This window comes from Dryobates pubescens, chromosome 14 (genome assembly GCF_014839835.1).
Source record: "Dryobates pubescens isolate bDryPub1 chromosome 14, bDryPub1.pri, whole genome shotgun sequence".
NCBI lineage: Eukaryota > Metazoa > Chordata > Aves > Piciformes > Picidae > Dryobates > Dryobates pubescens.
This window is the reverse complement of record NC_071625.1, coordinates 21,529,451-21,552,342: the sequence shown is the minus strand read 5'-3', so window position 1 is coordinate 21,552,342 and position 22,892 is coordinate 21,529,451. Positions and strand designations below refer to the sequence as shown.

General features: G+C 41.7%; 1 protein-coding gene across 5 annotated transcripts in view; it reads right to left on the bottom strand.

Annotated features, from left to right (window-relative positions):
- Nucleotides 1-14,004: 14,004 nt before the first annotated feature.
- CYRIB (CYFIP related Rac1 interactor B) overlaps nt 14,005-22,892 on the bottom strand; it is an 88,065-nt gene continuing 79,177 nt past the window's right edge. For all 5 annotated transcript variants that reach the window (XM_054167159.1, XM_054167158.1, XM_054167161.1 and 2 more), the window contains 7 exons: nt 21,901-22,037; nt 21,209-21,286; nt 20,998-21,114; nt 19,872-19,951; nt 18,499-18,625; nt 17,406-17,476; nt 14,005-14,470 (listed from right to left, as the gene is read on the bottom strand). In XM_054167159.1, coding sequence (XP_054023134.1) covers nt 14,407-14,470; nt 17,406-17,476; nt 18,499-18,625; nt 19,872-19,951; nt 20,998-21,114; nt 21,209-21,286; nt 21,901-22,037 — 674 coding nt within the window. In that variant the 3' untranslated portion in view covers nt 14,005-14,406. The remainder of the gene's footprint in view (nt 14,471-17,405; nt 17,477-18,498; nt 18,626-19,871; nt 19,952-20,997; nt 21,115-21,208; nt 21,287-21,900; nt 22,038-22,892) is intronic.

Sequence of the window (22,892 nt, the reverse complement as noted above, 5' to 3'; positions counted from 1 at the left end):
CAGACAAACCAGGAGGTAGTTCAAAACACTGCTGCAGGGATGTTAATCCCATCTCTGCCTGCAGTTAAAGCTCCTTGTGCCATTTTGCAATGCTGCAAACATTCCCCCTCCTTTAAGCAGCAATTTCTTCACTTGATTTACTCGTACTGCATTTAATGTTAGTGCAAATGCTCCTTCTCCAAAATCTCTCAGGCACAGCCACAATACTTGCCAGATGTCTGGGGGAGCCACTGAGTTAATACAGTGAATGCATAGATAAAATCCTTTATTTTTGAAATAGTGTTTAATTTCTTCAGAACTTCACCACCCCAACTCCTCCTGCCCCTGCCCCCTTCCCCCTGCAGAGAAACATCTGTCAGGTACATGATATCTCAGCTGGACAAAACCCATAAACCTGGGATAAAACTCTGGGCACATGAATTTCTTTGCAAAACCACAATACCAAGGGGCAGCAAGATGCAGGATCTGGTGGTCCAAGGGGGCTACTGAATCCATGAGGTTTCATTTCACAGTTACATATAACCAGCTCCTCTTCAGAGTCTGAATCCTCAGCCAGCAGATGCTTATTTAACTCACGGCAAGATCTTGGCAGGCAGTCTGACATTTTCAGAAGATAACTGCAGTTCATAGCACAGATACACTTAATCATTCCAGCCAGGACAGAATGACCCAGTATCATCTTCTGATCTGATTCATTAAATGATGGCATCAAGTAGGATAAAGTAACTGGCTGCTACAGCGTTGATGACATGATGTTCCTGCAGTGCTCAAATGTGTTTTTGGGGAGAGCTAGAAGGAGAGCTAATGAAGCTGCAGGGGGTCACATATTCTTCAAGGACCCCATCCTGTCAAGTAGCATCTCAAGAAACAACACTTGGAACACATTTTTTCCCACAAGGCAAAGTTTGGACTTGGAAACTTGCATGATCACTGTAAGGGAGAGTCTGGAGACCAAAATTTAAAAGTAAATGGAGAGATGCAGTCGCTATTTCCAGTCACTCCTTCCTTTTCATTTTCCTTAGCTACTGTCTTCTCTCTACACAGAGGTCATTACTTCCATTGGGCTCAGTACACCATTGCCCCACTGACAGTTAAACACAGAGTTTTCACCTTACTGTAGTCCCTCCATGGTCCCCTTCAGGCCTGCTCCTTTGAAGAAGTCACCTCATCAAGTGTCCAGAGAAGGGCAACTAGGCTGGTGAGAGGCCTCAAGCACAAGCCCTATGAGAAGAGGCTGAGGGAGCTGGGATTGTTCAGCCTGGAGAAGAGAAGGCTCAGGGGAGACCTTATTGATGTCTACAACTCCCTGAATGGTGGTTGTAGCCAGGAGAGGGTTGGTCTCTTCTCCCAGGCAACCAGCACCAGAACAAGGGCACACAGTCTCAAGCTGCACCAGGGGAGGTTTAGGCTCAAGGTGAGGAGAAAGTTGTTTACTTTCTCACAGAGAGAGTTGTTGGCCATTGGAATGTGCTGCCCAGGGAGGTGGTGGAGTCACCATCCCTGGAGGTGTTCAAGAGCAGACTGGACGTGGCACTTGGTGCCATGGTCTAGTAGTCATGAGGTCTTGGGTGACAGGTTGGACTTGATGATCTTTGAGGTCTTTTCCAACCTTGTTGATTCTATGATTCTATGAATTCTTCTCACAGGCTTTGAGATCCTGCTCTCACGGGATGCATAGGTCTAATCCCCAAATATCCACTAAACCAGTAGATTCCAGCCTGTAAAACATGGACTAGTCAGGGATGGGCTGCAAGGAACTGGAAATGGGTCTGTGAAATTCTTCAATGGAAACCAAAACAGAACAAAACAAGAAAACAAAAAAGAGGGCTTTTCACTTATCAACAAGTATTCAACAACATATATGTATCACAGTATCACAGTATAACCAAGGTTGGAAGAGACCCCAAGGATCATCAAGTCCAACCTGTCCCAACAGACCTCACAACTAGACCATGGCACCAAGTGCCACGTCCAATCTCCCCTTGAACACCTCCAGGGACGGTGACGCCACCACCTCCCTGGGCAGCCCATTCCAATGACGAATGACTCGCTCAGTAAAGAACTTTTTCCTCACCTCGAGTCTAAACCTCCCCTGGCACAGCTTGAGACTGTGTGCCCTTGTTCTGGTGCTGGTTGCCTGGGAGAAGACAAAGCTCAGGATTAACTTACTGTCATCATTGTTTCTCATTTAAGAAGTTGTAATTGAAGCTTTGTACAGCCATACAGATTATTTCACTGGTGCAAAATAAGCCTATTTGTATGTTTTTCTCAAAAACCTCTATTGTCCAATCTCCTAACCTCACCAGTACACTGACTTCAGGCTGCCCAGTCCCTGCTGATTCTGAAGTAGGAAAAATAAAATGGAAAATATCAGGGTATATTTGCATCAGAGTTTTGTGACCTCCTTGGTCTTGCAGAAGCTTTACCACTAAAGTGTCTGAGCCACAAATATATACTCTGTCCCTGTGCTGGATCAAGTGTGGCCTTTCAGAAGAAGGCAGCAGTAAACCTCAAGACTGATCTGACACAACTTATCTAAGACTTAAACATGGGAACTTACGTTCTAGTCATAGGGAGAGAGAGACATCCGCAGAAAGATGGTCATCTTGTGTATCTAATGATGTTAGGAAAGGTTGAATCAAGCTGGATGCACATCTGTCTCTTTTCATTCTCTGTCAAGAGAGTTTAGCTGAGGTTCCTGCTTCAGCATCATTGAAGGTATGTCTGACTAGCCCAATACTAAAAGGCCTGCGAGTAATTAAGGTGCTTGGAGAAGCTCCTTACCCTCGAGACCCTTTTATCTTCATCTCTTTAAAACCTAATTCCTCCCAGTATATACTGCAGGGTGCTAATGTATGGATCCTTTTCTGTCCAAGAGCATGAGGAGCTCAAGCTTGGCCAGGCTGCCTCACCCCATCACACCAATCCACTGCACACCAATGCCAGGGAAAAAAGTCCCATGAATTTCAACAGCTGTTGCATCAGCCCTTTGGTCTGCAATAGCCACAAAGACTAGGAATGCACATCATTTTGCAGAGCCTTCCCTCACATGTGCTTAAAAAAAATAATTAAAAAATCTTTAAAAACCCCAAACTTTCAAAAAAGTAATAAAATTATCATGCTTGCCAAGAAAGGAAAAACAGAAGGGGGAAAAGGGTATTCGTCCTGATCGAACCAACACCCTAAAACCAGGAATGACCTTTCTGTGTTCTTGTTGCTGAATCTTCAGTTTTGTCTTGTGGAAAACCATGTGACAAAGTCCCTGCACAAGATGCCAGGCATTTCCAGGCAAACTGTACAGACTGCAGTATCATTAATTTAATCTTCCACTACTTGATACTTCTCCTGACTGAAAAATCAATGCTAATAAGGAGCTCTGGGAAAAGACTGTGTTGATGCCTCATCTCGTATGGACTAATTTTAACCTGCTATCAAATGACTAAGTGGCTTTAAAGAACCCATAAACCCAACAAAGAGATTTTTAAATGTGTCTTTCCCAAACGGTGCTCTCTGATGATGAAGACATCTAAATGCATGAGGATGGGTTTATGTGCTACCTCAGCCTCTCTGTCAGGAACGCTGGGGACAGAGGCCAAAGTCTTGCACTTCAGCTGCATCAGCCTCTATGCTTGCGTGCAGGAAAGCACCAGACAATGAATCTGAGAAAGAGCAATTTCAAGTAGTCAGAGACACTAATAGGATCTGAATCAGCTGTAGCTGAAGGGAAAGAGTGTGGTGCTATTTGCTCATTCAGATAAATTGCCTTCTAGAGCAATAACCAGAGCCTAAAGAACATGTATGATCTTAAGCAATGGGTAAGATGGGATAAATTCAACTCCCTGAATAGCCTCTTGAGCATCCCCATCAGCACTGACCTGAGGTATCTGCCTTTACCTTCAAGGTCTTTGAAGCAGCAGCCCAGGAAGTCCTAAGGAGATCATTCCTCAATTCTGGGAGCCATGAAACTTAACTATTTTGAGTCACAGCTTTCTCCCATATTTTGGCAAACTTCCCATTAAAATTTGCTACATAGCCACATTGTCCTACTTTAAATTATGCCATAATGCCTAACAACAGCAAGGTGAATTGGGATATTATCTCTCCTGACAAACTTCAATTTATGACCTAGTCATTTCTTCCAGTTCCAGTCCATTCCATGCTGGAGCCCTGTGTGTAACCACTAATCATGTTCTTCTGGCCCCAAGAGCTGGAACTATCTACAGCTCTGAGCATTATAAGGGTTTGAAAAGGTCCCAAGGTACCTTGATTTGTTCTTAGATACACCACTATTTTTGCCAGACTTTTAGAAAGATGTTTTGCTTTCTGAAGTTCCACCTCTCTGCTTTCTGAAGTTCCACCTACCAACACTGAGAACTGCCCAGGAATTTTTCTAGCAAGTGCAAGGTCTCATTCATAGTGAATGGATTATTTTTCTGAATATTCACTAAACCTTCAAAGTCAGGTTGAATTTGTTTTCCCTTCTGTTCAGCAGGTTTGACCGTGGAAGGAGGTACAGGAAAAGATAGATTCAAGATTAAATATTCACTCAGTTTGAGAAGAAGTTGTCTCCCTCTTGCAAGAGAGCCCCTCAACTGCTGGTTTCACAAATCCCTCCTGAACACAATGATACATTTATAATGATGCCTGTTATTCATACAAATGAGAAGGCCGGGGGGTGGGGGGGGAATCACCAGACTGCGGAATACAGCAGAGTATTTATCCCAGTAAACATAACTGCCTTATCACTGTGATAGGACTGAGAAGGAAACCAAACTCCATCACATCAAACCAGCTTTTAACACTGAGATCCATTGAGATAATATCACAGCAGGTAGTTTATCTACTGGATCTCATCCATCACTAACTCCAAACAGGGAGTTTGTGATGAGGTTATCACACCCCTCCCTCCCCTTGGGACCCCAGAACTTTGATTCGTGTCTTGCTTTCATCCAAGTAACAGCATGCTTGGCAGAGAGACCAGTCCAGACACCACAAGGCTAATCCCAGAGGGACCAAGGTGTCTCAGAAAAGCTCACTGCTCTAAAGAGCTGCAAAATACTTTTTCTCTCTTGCTGTGAACCCAATCACTTCCTACCTTCACCTTTTTAATGAGGTTGCTCTCAGATATCTGTTATGTAGTGCCATACCCTGTGGCTCACAGGAAAACCAGATATGATCGTGGGCCTTTTTGGTACCACTATCAGCACAAGCATGACATTTGTCTATTGAGTTACCAGAAAAGCAGCTTTTCTATGCATGCAGGCAGATAAATCCCACATTCCCAGGCACACTGGGCATGTACAGCACAGTGTGCATCTCCTCAGAGATGACCTTCATGTCTGACCCTTCATCTCTATGCCAAACACAGCTAAGTCACCCACAGGGCCACAGCTGCCACTGTGTTGGCACGACTTACCTGTCTCACACTAAAGTTCTCCAGTGCATTGTGCCCAGGTTCTCTGGAGTCCCACGTCCCCAGACACTTCTGTGCCTGGGTGATCCTCTTATCTGATCCCTGAGGGGCAATACTTGCAGCTCTGTCCTTGAGATTCTCCCTTGGTGCATGAAAATGATGAGGAGGGGGCTGATCCACCTCAGTGAACCCCTGCACCTGAGATGGCGCTAAGCCAGCAGAGCATCATAGCTCCTATCAGGAGTGGCCATGTCTGCACAGCATGCTTTGAGATTGCCATCAACACAGTTATCAGGATAGAAAATGATTCCAAAATGTGGTGTCAAAGCCTTTGGTTGTACTTTTTTGCTTCTGCTACAGTAAATTCCATGAAATAGCAACTTTGTTTCCAGTAATTTCCCCAAACTCTTAATGCTCTTCATTTGGTCATTCTGCAGATCGCTGCTCTCATCCATCCTTAGATCATCATGCAGCAGGAAAACTGGATGAAGCTGAATGGTAACAAAACCTTAGCAAGACTCCAAACATGAGTCCCCAAGCAACCAGCACTAGATCAAGAGGGCACAGTCTCAAGCTGTGCCAGGGGAAGTTTAGGCTGGAGGTGAGGAGAAAGTTCTTCACAGAGAGAGTTGTTAGCCATTGGAATGTGCTGCCCAGGGAGGTGGTGGAGTCACCGTCCCTGGAGGTGTTCAAGAGGGGAGTGGACGTGGCACTTGGTGCCATGGTTTAGTAGTCATGAGGTGTTGGGTGACAGGTTCTATGATTCTATGAATAGACAGTTTGATGAGTAATGAGCAAGACCAGGGTTACAGCAGTGAATATTTTGTCCAGCAAACATCAACACTGCCACAATATGTCACTATCTCCAAAGCAGTGGAGAGCCCTTTCTCCCAGCCTGAATCCAAAGCCCATGCTTGAAACCTGAGGTTCAGTGAGCACTGATGCTGTTTGCCCCCTGACAAACGGGCATTTCTGGCAAGAGGCTTTTAGAAGAGGTGACAGGTCTGCTGCGTGGTTGAATTGCTTCTGAAGAGCAGGAAGATTCTGCCACTGGATGCAATTCAAGTAAGCATCCCTATACAGTTATGCAATGCAAGTTTGCTTTCCTTATTTACAGCCCACTCTGTGCTTGCACAAAGATCAGCTTTTAAAGGGTGTCCCAATTCTCACCAGTTACTTGGTCGAATGGATGTCATTGATGCTCCCATGGATGCTTGTTAATCAAAGCCTCAGGCTGTACCTGAAGCAGCACTCAATGTGCCTGCTACCCACTGCCACTTTTCCAGCACATCCCCCCAAACCAGCCCTTGCTCAGCTCACACAGCCTTCCTCTATCTCAGTGCCTTTCTGAGGAGGAAGCAGCACAGACTGACCAAATTCCAATCCCCTTACACAGCCCCTCAGAGCTACTCCTGCCACAGCTCAGCGCAGCCCTCAGCTGCTTGCTCAGACCCAAAAATCTGGGGAGGATTCAGAGAGCCAAACTCTTCCTTGACATGGGAAGTTGAGTGTGGGGATTTTCCTAACCTTAGGCAAATCAAACCTCTGCACTGAATGCAGTCTCGAGTTGTGCCTGTTGTTATTGAAGTTATTTAATAATTATTTAAAAAAAAAAAAAAAAAAGAAAGAAAGAAAGACAGAAAAAAAGACAAAACAACCAACAACCCAGTTCTGAGAAAGAATGGAGCCGAAGTCCCAGCCAGGGTGGGGAAAAATGGAGGCTGAAGAAATCACTGCAGTGCACAATATCAGCTCCTCCTTTACCTGCAACAGCAGTTTTATTGTAACCTTAGAGCCTTTACAGTAGTGATGCAGTAGGCCATTTAAAAGATATATAATGTACACACAAAGACACTGAGAGCGCTCCCCTTGGCAATAGCTGCAAATGCTGTTCTAGGTTCAGACCACATAAATTTCCCATGGTCTGATCTCTGACTCCCCCAGACTCCCAAAGAAATCTATCCCTGCTGCAGATGTAGTGGGCTTGGTCTCCCATCAGATCTGTCTTTCAAGGGTTTCCAGATCCAAGCCTCAGATGAGCCATCTTTGCACTGGGGAGCTGCTTGGGGCTGCAGAGAGGAGGGCTCAGACCCAAAGAGTAAACAGAAGTCCAAAGCGTGGGAAGAGTCTGTGAGTTTGCTGAGCACAAAACAGCCACTCAGCTGGACGAAGGCAGCCAACACTGCCCCTGCAAACAGCATCACCCCCAAAGCCTCACTCATGAGACAATGGTGCTAGAGATGTAGGATTACAGACACTGAAGATGATGGTGCCTTCCAGGCAACTGATTGAAACCATACTGCTTTGCCCTACCTGCTCTGCTTCCTGAGCAAGAGCTTCTCATCCTGTGAAGGACTAGACAGTGTCTTACCGTAATCAATCCGCCACCCTGGAAAAACTAATTAAAACATTTAATTAGTTTTTGATTAACAGTGTATATCAAAACTCTTCAGAGCCTTGCAGATCAGCCGAGGCACAGCTTCAGGGTCTGGGGTCGTTCATTTCTTAAATGAGTTCCCTCTTGGAGAGCAGACACACACATTACACCACAGCATCAACTGCTCCTTCTTTGCAAAGTCAGAGCATGAAGCAAGTTGTGTTAATATGTGTTAATATGAGGGGAGAAATAAAGAGAGCAATGGATCACTAAGTCTTTGAAGGGAAAAGTAATACTGTAGTAATTTATAGAAGGAAGAGTTTGTGGGTGGGACGGTCGCTCTCAAAGAACAGTGGCATTCAGCCAGAAATAGGGCTCCTTTGAGAAGAGCATCACTGCCATCTGCAGGACAACTGTTTTCTCTTTCCTGCGATGTGGCAGCTTTCCCCACAGCACACTCTGTTTTATGCAATACAAAAGAAAGCATTTTCTGCAAATCTGGCTAAAGATTTAGTTATATCAGTGACACTTTGAGGATGATAGTTTGGTCCAACATCTCCCAGCTTCTGAATTCTGACACCTCCAACTGCCTCTGAAGGAACACTTCATAATTTCCAGGGCAAACTTCAGTTTAAGACAGAAAAGACCTGTTGGTCCGTCTGGCCCAGCTCAGTGCAGCAACACTTCCTAACAGGCACCTCTTGCCCTTTATTCACTTTAGCTTAAATGTCTCCAAGGAGCCACCCTCTTCCATTTCTCTTGCAAAATGTTTGTGTCAGAGATGCGTTAGGAAACTCCTCATGATATCAGCCAACTTTCCTCCCCATGGCATTAAATCATTGTTTTTTTAGCCAGAACACAGTCAATCCACTGGCAAACAGAGAGCAGCTCTAGCCTGTGTCCCAAAGTGGCATTTCACTCTCAGGCACTACAAGCACCTTCACAGATGCACAGCACTGAAAGCAAGCATGTCACCTTGAAAACACTAAGGATGCTGAAGATGACAGAAGCAATTGCTTAAAACTTAGAAAAATGTGAAGTTCAGACTTCCACATTACTTAAGTCTTTCAGCAAAGGCAGTCCCATACTGCTTTGAATTACACCAAAGCCAACCAGAGGTCACACAACTGGTTATGGGGACATCAGCTTTATACTGCAACATCTCCCTCCAGCCTGCAATCAGAAGCATGTCTCATGTGCCTCTTCACATGCTGGGTATGTTTCCAGCAACACAAGATGAACTGGATGTGTGCACACACTCCCTTCCCAAGCCTGGACACCAGCCCCTCATTTGGCCAATGCCTCAGCATCACTTTGACACAATGGGCACATGTGAAATCACACTGTGGGAAGATGGGGAGCCAGTAGCTTGGTTACTTCCTGCCTGCATCCAAGAAAAAGATGGGCTGCAGATCAGGCCAGATATTTGCCCGTGCCAGGCCAGATTTGACTTGAGGTTGACTTAGACACTCATGACCACAGAGGCCATCTCTTCTCTGCCTCAATCAGATCATGGCCACCAGCAAAAAACAAAGCCACAAAAGAAATCTAGATGTCACCTGCAACAGGAACTCTCCACAACTTCTGCAGATGTGGACATCAACATGTCCTACATGATGTAGGGGAGAACATGCAGAGAGACACTTCTGGAACTTTGAGATCAAAAGAGATTTGCCATCAATAGCAAGGAATCCTATGGCAGGAACTAGGAGAGAGCACAGCTCTCCAATGTCCCACTTCATCATCATGGTCACCAGGTGTTTGTAACTCCTCATCATATTTGTAAGACCTCTGCCCAAGTCTTGTATCATCTTCACAGTGGCTAGCTGACTTCACATCTGCCCTGTGTAAAAGTCCACAAACACTCACTTCACACTACCACAGCTGTGACAGAAAAGGACCGGAACATTGCGGAGATCCAAGAGAGAGGGTTAGATTATGCATGGCTAAATTTGCTCACCAGGTGCAGCCCTTTTTGTGTTGTAACTTCAACAGAAGCAGTAAGTCTTTCCAGGCACCTTTATGTTATCATGGTAATAAAATATAAAGATAAGACTGACATGTAAGGATCATTAGCAGAGAAGCAGGGGGAAAGGAAAGCACTGCCCCAGATCCAGGACACTAAGTTGGATGCAACTATCCAAAAAGCAACTCATGATAAAATTCATATGCAAATTGAACTTTATACCAGGACTGCTTTACCTCTTGCTTCACTGCTGCCAGATGGGCAGCTGCTTATATTGATCAGCCAGCAGAAATTACACCAGGCTGGGGAAGAAGAGTGGAAAACACTTTACTGAGGCCATTAAATATGGGGGAAGAAAAAAAAGGAGAATCATCAAGGATGCCTCCTGCCTAAAGGAGGACTCATTAGTGCATGTGTCTGCAGGACATCAGTAAACATTGCTGCAACTTTCACACAGACACTTTTGAAATACCACAACTACCTATAAACTAACAATGACTGCATAAAAGTACTCTTTGTTAATTATTTACATTTATTTCACAAGTGTCTTTTCTGGGACATAAAAATCAACACCAGGTTTAGGAAGCCCAAAGACAAGGATGTACATCCTTCTAGTGAAGCAACATCCTGAAGAGCCACCACAGCCCCACTGGAGGAGACATGATAGTATTGGCTTTGCAAGCTAGGAGAGAGCAGCCAGAGGACAGTGCATCCAGCATGAGATGTTTGCCAGGGAATGCTTCAAGTCCATTTTCAACAAGCTGTTTCAGGATTTCCCTCTCCAGATACACTCCAGCCATAATACAACTCCCAGGAAATAGGCAGCATTCCTGGCAAAGCAAAATCCTGATGTGGTTCATAAGCAAAAAGATAGGAAAAGATACTAAGAGAAACATTTCTGTATTTGTGTGCTTTTTATGTGAAGTTTTAGGAACCAAATCAGGATCATATAAGCAGGCTTGTATTAAAGAGCCACAGAAAACAAGGCTTGTGGGGTTGCAGACACTATGAACCCTGTGATCAGGAGGGAAGCTATAAAGCCACCTGACTTTTTTTTTTATGGCAACACATGCCACTGTGTTCTCATTTTCCCCAGAGACACACTGGTGCCCAGCATTTTGGGCCGTAAGAAAGCAGCAGTAGTGTCTACACTCAGAGAAAGCATCACAAGGACACAGCCTTCCAGCCACAACAGCTACAGGGTGCTTACACCAGCTCCCAGCAGAGGGAGGACAGCAAATTTGAACTGAGCATTTATGTAAACCATCAAATGTCACTCAGCCCACTGGCACCTCAAGACTCTAGGCTATCACATGAGTGTGGTGCCAACCAAAGTGAGCAGTTTTACCCCAAAAGTTATATAAATTTTAGTGGAAAATATTTAGTGCTAAGCTTGCCAGATGCTCTTCTGTCCAATACCACAGACAGAAGAATTAGAGCGAGGGAGATGAGTGGTTTTGCAAAGGAACAAGCACCAAAGCTTAAGCAGTGAACACACAGGCAGTTCCTATTGAAAAACACAAACAGCTGATGCCTCATGCACTGGAAGGCTTGTTTTCTTCTCTTGGAAAGCTCCTGAGTAGAGAAGCTTTTAAGAGTTGTGGGCCAGCCAACTCGAAGGCATGCCTGCTCTAATCTCCTTTCCCAGCTGCGTACACAAGAGAAACTGCAGGACATAAATGCCAGAGCAAAAAAGGGAAAACTCCAATTATTCTCAGACCACAACAACAACGATGTTTAAAAGCAAAGATAGTGGCAGGGCAACAGAAAGGAAGATCTGTCCAAAACAGGCAACTGAAAAAAATTCTGTTGTTTCAGTCAGTAGCCATTGAAGCAGACAAAGAAATCTGCTCTATGGCTAGTTCTTCTGTAAAAGCAGGCAAGCTGGATTTGCTGTTTCAAGTTGGGTTGAGATGAAATTGGTTTTCTAATAGGGGCAATGAACTCACAAGGACAGCTAACCTTTTCAGATGCATGCAGAGTAGTTGGTTTTGTAGAGTTTGTAACACTCACAGTTCCGGGAAAGATGGGTTTGGTTTCTTTTTTTTTTTAAGGAAAAACCCACAGAAGCACCACAAATCGAGTTTTGTCATTTCTCAGCTGGATTCAGCTGTGCTGCTGCCAAAAGGACTAGAGGGCAGTATCATCTCAAAGCAAGAATTTATTATTCCTGAAGCCACCATAAGACATGATTTGCTTTTCCTGTAGCATGGACCTCCGCTGAGCAGAAAAGAAAGTGCATTGTCCTAAGGATTACACAGCTACCAGTCACATACATTTGTACCTCTTTTGAGCTCTTCCTCAAGCATCATGACTTCAGATTTTGCAGACCTCTTTCCAAAGATGAACAACCTCCCCCCCCAAAAAACAAAAAGGGACAAAAAAGAAGAAACTTTCCTAATGGTACAGGAGTGTCCCCCAAAAATTCAGCACAGTCCTACTGCTATGTTACATTTGGAGCTAGTAAAGTTTCAAAATACTATTTCTCAAATGAAGCTGAGGGTATTCTCACTTGCCTGCAGGTTTCAAGTCTCCTCCCCTGAATGCTGATGACTCATTTTAGGCATAATCACAACAGCACTACACACAAGAACTACGCCAAATGTTTACCCACAGATGCAAAATGTGTCATTGGCCAGAAATGTTCTGTATTGGTTTAAGCTGACTGGCCCCACTAGAAGGAAGGAGGAATGAGGCCACTCTACCACCCCAGTGGCACAGAGCAAGCTGGATCATACATTCTACACCATGCTCAAGTCATGCTCACTGTATGACAGGAAAAGAGGTTGCTCAGGGTTCATGGGACTTGTAGTATACTCTATAGTTTGTAAAGTTTCCTGCCCATGGTTTTTGGTGTTTCTTCCTGTTTCCAGGCTGGGGTTCAGCCCTTTCTCTCTGGCTTGAGTCTGTGCACGGTGGTAGTTTTTCACTGCTGTGTACCTTTCTGCCTGTTTTGTTTCTGCTTTTCCCTTTGTTTTTCCCTAATCTGACATCCCTGCAATAGAGTAGTAAAAGTTGTCCTTATCTCAGCTGACATGTTGGGTTTTCCTGGCTCCTTTCCTCCATGCCCACACAGAGAGGAGTTGGGGGGAAAAGAAGAAAACCCTTCTGTTGTTACTGGACTGCCAGGACTCAGCTGCAAGCCGAGTCAAAACCAGGACATGTTCTTTCTAGTAATTCTTGTTTCTTGTTTTCCCCTTCAATTCATCCTCTCCCAAATAAAGCTTGAGTTTTTTTAACCAACCTATCAAAGTTTAACACATCTTAAGAAATTTCAGTCAAACAGGAAACATTTAGTAAGCCAAGATAATTCAGATTTCATACACATTTCAAAATATTTAGCTCCAGAGGAGTATATACGGGTACAGAGAGAGAAGGAAGTTAATCTCCCCACCATTGGTATGGAAAGAGCCAAAGTGGCAGCCTAATCTGGAATGTCATTTCTGATGGCTGTACTGAGAATTTAACACAAGAAGCTCAAGGTTCCTCAGCAATGTCCACCAGCACCTATATGGATTGGATAAAGCTCTTCCTCCCAAACTCTGTAGAAGTAGTATTTCTGGAGAGAGGTTAAGCAGTACAGAGCAGAGAGCAAGAGCCCTGAAACACTTAGGCTTAAATCTGTGGATTAGACTGGTGAGTACTGGTAATGAAACAGCAGAGCTTTCACTATATAAAATTTATAAATTTATTATTTTTTTTTGGTAAAAATCCAAAGAGCATGAAGACATCCCACTCAAAATACTGGTAAATCAAACCACACTTAGAAAAATGAAAGCTGATTTTATTATCTTATCCACAGCCAATCATTTGACAGGAACATGCATACGTAATTTTGCTACGCACACACCACAGTTCAACGTTAGTCATTAAAGGTTAAAACATACAACAGACATCCTTACAAAAATGAGTCCAAATGCCAACGTAACTTTTAAACAAAACAGTTTTTACTCATTTAAAAAAAAAACAAAAAACCAAACAAAAACCAAACCTTTGTGTTGGGTACCATTTTGTACAAACACCGTTAATTTAAACAAATCTGCTTTTAGTTTCCTCATGGTTGCACATGAAAATAAGCGGCCATAGAAACAAAAAAAAAAAATGAAGTCGTCAAGGAATTTTTAAATAGCAGAAGTAGGCAGTCTTGCCATGCAGGAGAAGCAATATTAAATATTAGTTTTTCCAAAAAAAAAAAGAAAAAAAGGAAAAAACAAAACAAAACAAAACCAAACCAAACCCAACAAAAAAAAACCAACCCCACAAGTTTAAAAATATTTAGTTCAAGTCACAAATCTTTCCCCGGTACAGAGAAATCCAAACGCAACGCATAATTAGCTGCCACTTAGGATGGCTATTCTGAAAAGGAGAAACACTTTCCAGAACTGATAATTTTCATTGATTTGGCACAGAAAAGAAGTCTGAGCTTACTTAAGAACAAGAAAGTGATTTAAGAAAGAAAAAAAAAAAAAAAAAAAAGGAAAGAAGAAAAGAAAAGGTTAAACAGGAAGAGAGAAAGTAAAAAGCAAGAATGGACGAGATAGTAGTTGCAATCACTAAAAAAAAAAAAATATATATATATAAAAAAAAAAATCTGTGCATCTCAGTCATTGCAGAATACTGTCTACAGCAGGTGCAGATTCCAGGTAATCGTTATTGCAACATGGATTTAATTTGCTTGGAGGTAGTCTCATCATTCAAATGCTTTGTTGTGTACCTAAAGACAGAAATAAAGAAGCCAAGTTGAGAAGAGCATAGATGCTGTTTTACTTTGGCTAAACAAATACGGTATTTCTTTGTTTATGGCTCAACCCAGGTGCACCAGAGTAAGCCCCTCACCCACCGATCATCATCCAAGCCCACAGTTACCAAGTCCACAAATCAGCCACTCTTGAACAGAAAATGCTATTACCGATCAGAACTGCAACCCAGCAGCCTCAGCTGGATGTTGATTTTTTTGTGCTGATCGGCCATATGATAGTAAATTCATGTTATCACTTGTGAAAGGCAGTTTTCAATAAGACTAACTCTGAGGTCTCCATCCATAAGAAACATCTTCAAATAAAACACAGCTTCAGAAACTTACCTTCAAAAATTCCACTGACACAACCCTTCTAAGATCCTTCAATGAGAATGGATTCAATAGCTTTCTAGTACAATTTTGTTTAGTTCAGTAACTCTGCTGCCAAAACTACATGGTAAACACATGTGTTTATTCCTGCCCCCTCCCTCTTCGAAATTCTCTAGGACAATAGGATATTTTTAAATTACTACCAAAAAACTTAGTCATCTCTTCTTTTAAAACTACTGCATATCTTCAATGCTGGCTTCTTTGGATGATTAATTTCCCTGATCTTCATTCCCCAACTGTAATCTAAAAGCAAGCAAAATCTTATCCAGTAATTAAAATTTAACATGTTAAATTAGCACTCTCTTTGTTATCCACAGCTGCAGTGATATTTTAAGAACATACAATGACTTCTTGTTTTGGAAATTAACATACATTTTAGCACTTTCCACAGACAACAGGCCTAAGGTTTTTTAAAATCCTGGAAAGTCATTGCACTTGCTATTTTGGCCATGTGAAGAAGCTGAACATTGTGACAATACTTAGAGGAATTTCAATGTATAAACAGCTGACATCTCTCCAAAACCCATACCATCTTACACATGCTTTTAAGGCACACTACATGTCTCTTGAGAAACAGGAGAACCTTCCACACTCCTCCAGAATCAAAGACTTAGCTTTGGACTTAAATTTCTCATGAAGTCATCTTGAAGCTGCTTTCATCACCCACGCATGCAGCAGTGAACAACTGCATTTCTTCCTACCAATTCCAAATGTGATTTAAGCAAGATTTAAATAACCTACCCAAACAAGCAATCAAATGTACAAGACTAAGACTGTTAAAATATGTATGCATGAAAAGGGTTGGTGCAGTGAAACATCAACATGACAGCACAGACTGAATTTACACTTCTAACCACAAAACAACACACACAGTGAAAAACTGAACTATGCTTCCCTTGCACTTTAATAGTGTCAGCCACGATGGGGAAAATGGGGGAGCAGCAAACATGGGGTAGCAGCTAGATTCTAATGTTCTAATGAAGCATTTTGCTTCTGCAAGTTTCTATTTTTTTTCTGATCACCATCTCAGACTGATCATGTACAGGAGGTTCAGGTACCAGTAACAAAATGATTTAGGCATGGAAATACTTAGATGAAGTCTCAAAGTCTTTAGCTAATAATCTGAAGGAGTACCCGCGGATTAATACCATGATTTCACTTCTTACCACATCATAACACAAGAAAAAGAGGGCAAATGAAATGAAAGCAGTTTCACACCGTTAAGAATAGTACAACCGCCCACTCTCAGGCAGGATATACTAAAGGTTTGTTTCAGAGTGAGTGTGTAGCAATACCCAGTTACAGTTAACTTACCCAAGTAATGAAACATTTTTTCAAGTAAGAACAAGAAAAAAAGTCTTGTTCTTGGCATTTCTTGCCACTTCTCTGATGCTAGACACTTAGATGAAGAACACATTGCTGACTACAGGTATAGTTTTATGACCCAAATCAGCAAGTTTTGGATTTCTATATGGAATTATTATTCTCTCTTTACCTCTCCAATTAGCCTGGCAACTTCTTGTCTATTCTACAGCAAAACCATTGAGACTCTCACCTTAAAAGTACCTCCCTATACTTTGTGAAGAGGGACGATTTCTAGTTATACCCAAAAAATCCCATCTGCCTTACATGCCTAAAACTATCGGGAAAACACACAAATCACACAAAATATTGTTTTATATTCTAAAAAATAATAAAATCATTAAGCCCTGGTCAAACCACACACAGCTAAGGATGCAAACTAATTCTGTTTCTTTGGTAAGCTGGTGCGGGCCAGCATCCATGCTGCAGCCTTTCATTTCAGTCCGTAGATGTGATTGCACTACACATCTAGTAAGCTTTTAGGATACATGACACTTTGTCACCAGTTTTAGCTTCAGCTACAACACCTGCTCTGTCATGCTTACCTGTACAGACTCATTCTTCAACTGCACAGAGTTCAGTATGCAAAAATTTAGAATGAACAACTGCAAGCTTATGAGATGGCTTTAAAACACAGGGACTTCTTCCATCTCTGTCTCTGAAGGGAGACACCTGAAGGGTGGTTGTAGCCAGGAGGGGGTTGGTCTCTTCTCCCAGGCAACCAGCACCAGAACAAGAGGACACAGTCTCAAGCTGTGCCAGGGGAAGTTTAGGCTCAAGGTGAGGAGAAAGTTCTTCAGAGAGAGTTGTTAGCCATTAGAATGGGCTGCCCAGGGAGGTGGTGGAGTCACCGTCCCTGGAGGTGTTCAAGAGGGGATCGGCCGTGGTACTTGGTGCCATGGTTTAGTAGTCATGAAGTCTTGGGTGACAGGTTGGACTTGATGATCTTTGAGGTCTTTTCCAACCTTGTTGATTCTATGACTCTATTCTAGGATTCTTACACACATTGGAAAAGAAGCCTGCAATAAACACATTCACCTTTTACCTGTAGCACCTTTTAACCAGTAACACTGACTTGTTACTTTGCTGCTGAAGGAAAATTCCTGGACAATTTATGTAAATTCACATTAAAATATTTCAAATAAAAAACCAAGAGTACCTGAGAGCATTTAGAAGGCCTTCTACACTGTTAGGAGGCTGGTCTTTAAGAACTTTGATGCACCCTTTCATCTAGGAGTTCAAAAAACAAACAAACAAACATACATTTTTTTCACAATAATATGAAAGTGGTTCATAAACCACAAGAGTGGTTTATATTCAGCTTGTCAAAGAAAAAGCTAAGAATGCAAAAACTGCGGCAGTGCAGAGATGATTTCTTGACATTAGAAAGGAATTAAGCTTTCAGTATTACATTTTCCCATGACAGAATGGCTTAGCAACTTAAAAATCTGCCTGTCTTTACACAATGCAACTTTGATGTGAAGCTCTGCTTTAATAAAACTTAAATAGGAACTGTAAACAGACAAAAAAATCTTTATCATAAATCCTTTAAGAATTATTACAGAGTCAATGAATTAATGACAAACTCTGTAGCTCTATCTCTGAGAAAATATTGCATTTAAGTAACCAAGGAGCAGCACACACTAACAGCATATATTCCAGTTTTCCTATCCAACAACAGCAGAAAACTAAAGAATGGTTTGAGGTGAGGGGAAAGTTCTTCACAGAGAGAGTTGTTAGCTATTGGAATGTGCTGCCCAGGGAGGTGGTGGAGTCACCGTCCCTGGAGGTGTTCAAAAAGGGATTGGCCATGGCACTTGGTGCCATGGTTTAGTAGTCATGAGGTGTTGCGTGACAGGTTGGACTTGATGACCTTTGAAGTCTTTTCCAACCTTATTGATTCTATGAATGTAGCTTTTTACCAGTTAGTGAGGAACAAGCTAGATGCTGCTGCTGTTATTCCAGTCAATCTGGTTTGGATCTTTTGACACAATCACTATTTACAAGTATTTCATGACTCCCATCAGAATTCCATCATAACAGATGGAATTCATGGCACCACAATGTGTCATTTACATGTCTGAAACCCTACTTTGTATGTTTTACTACCTACCCAGTTACGGCCGCTAACAGTTAGGGCTACCCATTTAACGTCAATCCAAAGAGAATCTGCTAGTAGAACGTGGAGGACAGAAAAGAAGCCTACACACAATTTAAATACCTAGAGGTTTATTTAGAAACAGCAGACTTACATCAATTTTTGAAGTTTTGGCAAAAGCGCCCACCGGATGCACGTGGTCATAGAGTATGATGACACCCACCATTACCCTCAGACAGAATGATACTGTTTCTTCATTTGTAAACCTGCTTCTATATTCACTGTAACATAAAATTATTATCTATCAGTCCCAAGATAAGAGTACATATTAGTAACACCTGAAACAAGATTAGAGAAAAACCTTACTACAAGCCCTCAGAGAGGGAAAAAAAGAACCAAACCAAACACCACCAAAACCCACCAAGCCTGCAAACTTCTTAGAGTTCTCCTCTTTCCTTTCAACAACCTGACTACAAGTCAAATGAAAGTTATCTGGAGATTTATGGAGATTCCCAAACCCAGATTAGTGCCCTGCTGCTACACTATTTCAATTTGTTTGTTATTTTGTTTTGTTTGTGATCAGTTTCTTAAATGTCTTTTTTCTGGTGGGCAGTGGTGGTGACTTTGTTTCAGGGGAAAAAGAAAACCCAACCAAACCAATCACACAAAAATTCCAGCCACTACAACAATGCATATTAACTACTCCTGCCCATCTGCTCCAAAGCCTCTAATACAGATGCACCCCAAACTTCTGATTCTAGAAAAATAAAGGGGGGGGGGGGGGGGGGGGGGAAGAGGGCAAGCTTAACAAATAACACTTAACTACCTTCTTGAATGGGACAGACCACTCCCTAGGAAGGGTAAAGGATGTAAATGTTTGAAGCTCTTAATGTGGTCCAAACCAAAAAGTACTGTGATCTTTGGACAGAAACTTACTCGAATATGACATACCTCATGCCTGAGTAATTCTACCAATGGGAAACTACTTAAAATCCAGAAGAAAGAGATAAATTTCCAAAATTTAGTTTGACTTTTTGTTCATGCTCTCAGCATCTTTCAAATTTACAGCAGACAACAGACTTCCTTCATGCCTAAAAGTCCTCTCTCAATTCCCCAGACAGTGGCACTAATTTTATAACAGCCATCAGCCAAGTCAGTTTGCAAGGAGGTACCATCCAAAGCATTGCCCACAGCCCCTCTTTCATGAGGCCCTAGGCAATCATGCTCAAATACTTTATTCTTCCTGAATTATACATGAGAAAACCATTTATAAAGATTGCCAAGAAGTTGTTTAGCTTTCATAGCCATTCTATTTTTAAATATTAATATGATCAGAAAAGTAGACCGCACGATTTGCATGGCTAGCAAAATGAGACACGCTAGTTTCATGTCAAGGTAAGCAGCTAAGGTGGTAAAAAGGAAACAGCCATAGCTCCTAATTACCCCAACTATATTTCTTTCACCTTATGCATCACAAGTCTTAAATACAGCAATGATTCATACACACTGCAGAGTGTTTATACTCACGGGGTTTCCAGCATGACCCTGCACACACTAGCCATGGTGCTTAAGCAATCTGTAGTATTCTCTATAGGTAAATTTTTGTTCTGCAGAAGAAGATAAACAGTTTCCATTTCAATGACTGAAATATTACACTGCAAAACTTAAATCTCACAGAACAACTGTTTCACACTGGTTTTTTAAAAAATGCTGCAGTACAGATTAGCCAGCTACAGAGAGAAGTCTTCCTTATGGGTTTTGCTTGCTTGCTTAAGGAAAACACTGACACTGAGGATTTTTGGGGAAGTTTTAAAGGAATCATTTAACCCACTCATTACTGACAGAAATTTTTATAGCCAAAATACATGAATCTGCAGCAATACTAAGACTTTAAATTGTTGCAGACAATTTCTTCTTTGAGAAGAAATGTAGAATAAAAGACATTGTTCTTCAAGGCATTTCCAGTGTACAGTAGAAGTTAGGAAATTATATTAGAAGACAAATGTATCCTTGCATTAATCATGTAATACACAAATGATCTTTTATTTACAAGCAGTGTGCACTCTTTGCATATGAAACAAATCATCACAGTTATCAGAACACAAGCACAGTATTTGTAGCCACTAGATTTTACCACTAATAATTATTTCATGTAAGGATAAATAAAGAAGTATCAAAATGTTGGAATGCTGTTACAGTTCAGATTCCTCTTTTCCTCTGCAATAATATAACTACAGTTGACTTTATATAGCAAAACAAAAGTGCTTTGGGAAGAAGGAAGCTGTATTTCAATTCTGTTCCTGGTTCAAGCACAAAGAACCAAGCTGCTTCCCTTTCAATTTTCCAAAGTTCCTGTTTGAAATCACCACCAAAATGCAGAGTGGGTACTCCCCTCTCCCACTTCCTCCCTGCGGAAAGCTATCCCTACCAAGGCTGTAATGCTGACATGGGGACACCTCCACAAGGTGGCTCAGCAGAACTTACTCTAAGCTCTGTGATGCTTAGAGTAAGACACTTTGCTTCTTCAGGCTCTAAACCCCAAGATCGATTTCTAGATGACAGATTAAGGCTGGCAGAAGAGTTCTGTGTTCTGTAACAATGTCAAAGCTTGCAGTGCTCTGGAGTACACCAAGCCATAAATTTATACTCTTACCTCTGACACAAACTTTGTTGTAGCATCACTTAAAGTTTTCAACATCGGCGTTGCTTCAGCGTAAAATAAAGACATTCTGTTTGCCAGCTCATTATTTACTTCATTTTCTCCCTCTGCCTATAAAAGGAAAAAAAAGAATGCAATTGTCCTGTAAATTAAAAGACAGGTGGTAGTGTAAGATTACATTTAATCTCATTCAAGGGTTACCTACTGGGACATTGTTAATCCTCATACGGCTCAGAGTTCTTCTGTAGTAGCTGAAGTCATTCTGTATAGCAGGATTTGTCATCTACATAGATATGGAAGCAAAAGGATTGTGACGAAGTCAAGAAAAAGTTAAGGACCAGTTTTCATAAAATGTAATACTGAGAACAAGAAATGTTCAGTCTTCTGAGGTAAAAAGGCCTGGGATGTTGGGAAATGATACACAGAATATAAAGGTTTCTGGTTAAACCCTTGGGTTTTAAGAACGAGAGCCAAAAAGAACAAGAAAAGGAATAGGCTCCTAAAGAAGAGTTTGAACTCAGTAAGTTGAAACAAAATGGCTTTACTAGTGTGACTCCAAGGATTGGACCAGCAAACTAATATGATTTCAGCTTGAAATCATACACTAGCAAGAAAACAGTTGAACTACAGATGTCCACATACTAAAAGCATCATTGTTATCCCAAAATATAAGCCAAATTTTGAGAAACATGATAAATATCAACTGAAATACAGGAAGGGCCTAAAGCTAATATTTAATCTGCTCCCAGTTTAACTGTTTTGTGAACAAGCTGAGCATAGTATATATTTATCTACTGCATGCTCTGTTCCAGAACAGAACATAATCCCGACTGTGTCACTAAATAGACTTGTTTTCTTTCTCCTAGGCTTTGTGCTTACAAAATGACAAGTTCTTACCTTGAGCTCATCAAATCGGAGTGTAAAGTGAAGGATTTCTGCAAACTGCTTAGCAAGAGCCTGCTCTCGCTCCAGGTGCTGCGTTGGTGAATATGGAGTGCTCGTCAGGGCTCCCAACAGACCTCGCAATCCTGCCTCTTAAATGAGGGGAGAGTATTTTGCAACATACAACTGCACCTGCTTCTTGTATCTCTACTGACTGATAACTCTGAATGCTAGATTTAAATACACAACAACTGTGAAAAGACACAGTAATTAATAACAAAGGGGGCTTGATGAATTGCTTCTGTGCCACTGTTACCATATTTACTTACAAACTGCTGTGAAGACTAGGTCTGATGAGTACTGACAGCCATGAAAAAAAGCTTCTTGAAAAGTTTTATTTAAGCTTTGTCTGCAGCATTTCAATAACCTGTGTTAGCAGACCAGCCTTTAAGACAATGCAGAATTCAAGAGGTACATACCTATCAACAGCAGCAGTCATGTTTTACTTGTTTTTAAGATTAACTTCCTGTTCATCTTTCTAATAAAAATACATCACCTCTTTAACAAAGCAAAACTTGCTTGCAAAAAGCTTCCATTGTCTGAGCTCATTTTTCCATGAGCTGTGCTAAGACCTTGGTCTAAAAGTGATACAACAGCAGAAAACTTGTGAAAAAACAAATCAAGTCTAGGTTTTAGCAGCTTAGACACAACATCAGTCAAGTTGCTTTCATAAGAGGTATGAAGCACCACCTTAATCATTGCACCTGCATAAGCCAAAGTCATGCATGTCCCTAGACTTAATAATTTCTGGTGTTTGGCAGGTTACACTACCAAGAATACTTTAAAAAGTGACTGCATCAGAAGCATTAACAGAATTAATTCTCCATGAATTAGTCTACTAATTTTCAAAGCAATCAGCTAGTGTTTTCCAGAGTTCCTAAAGGGGTAGAGAGGATGACAAGTACACTCTCATTCTGCCTATCCCCTCAGGTACTCACCAAAACAAG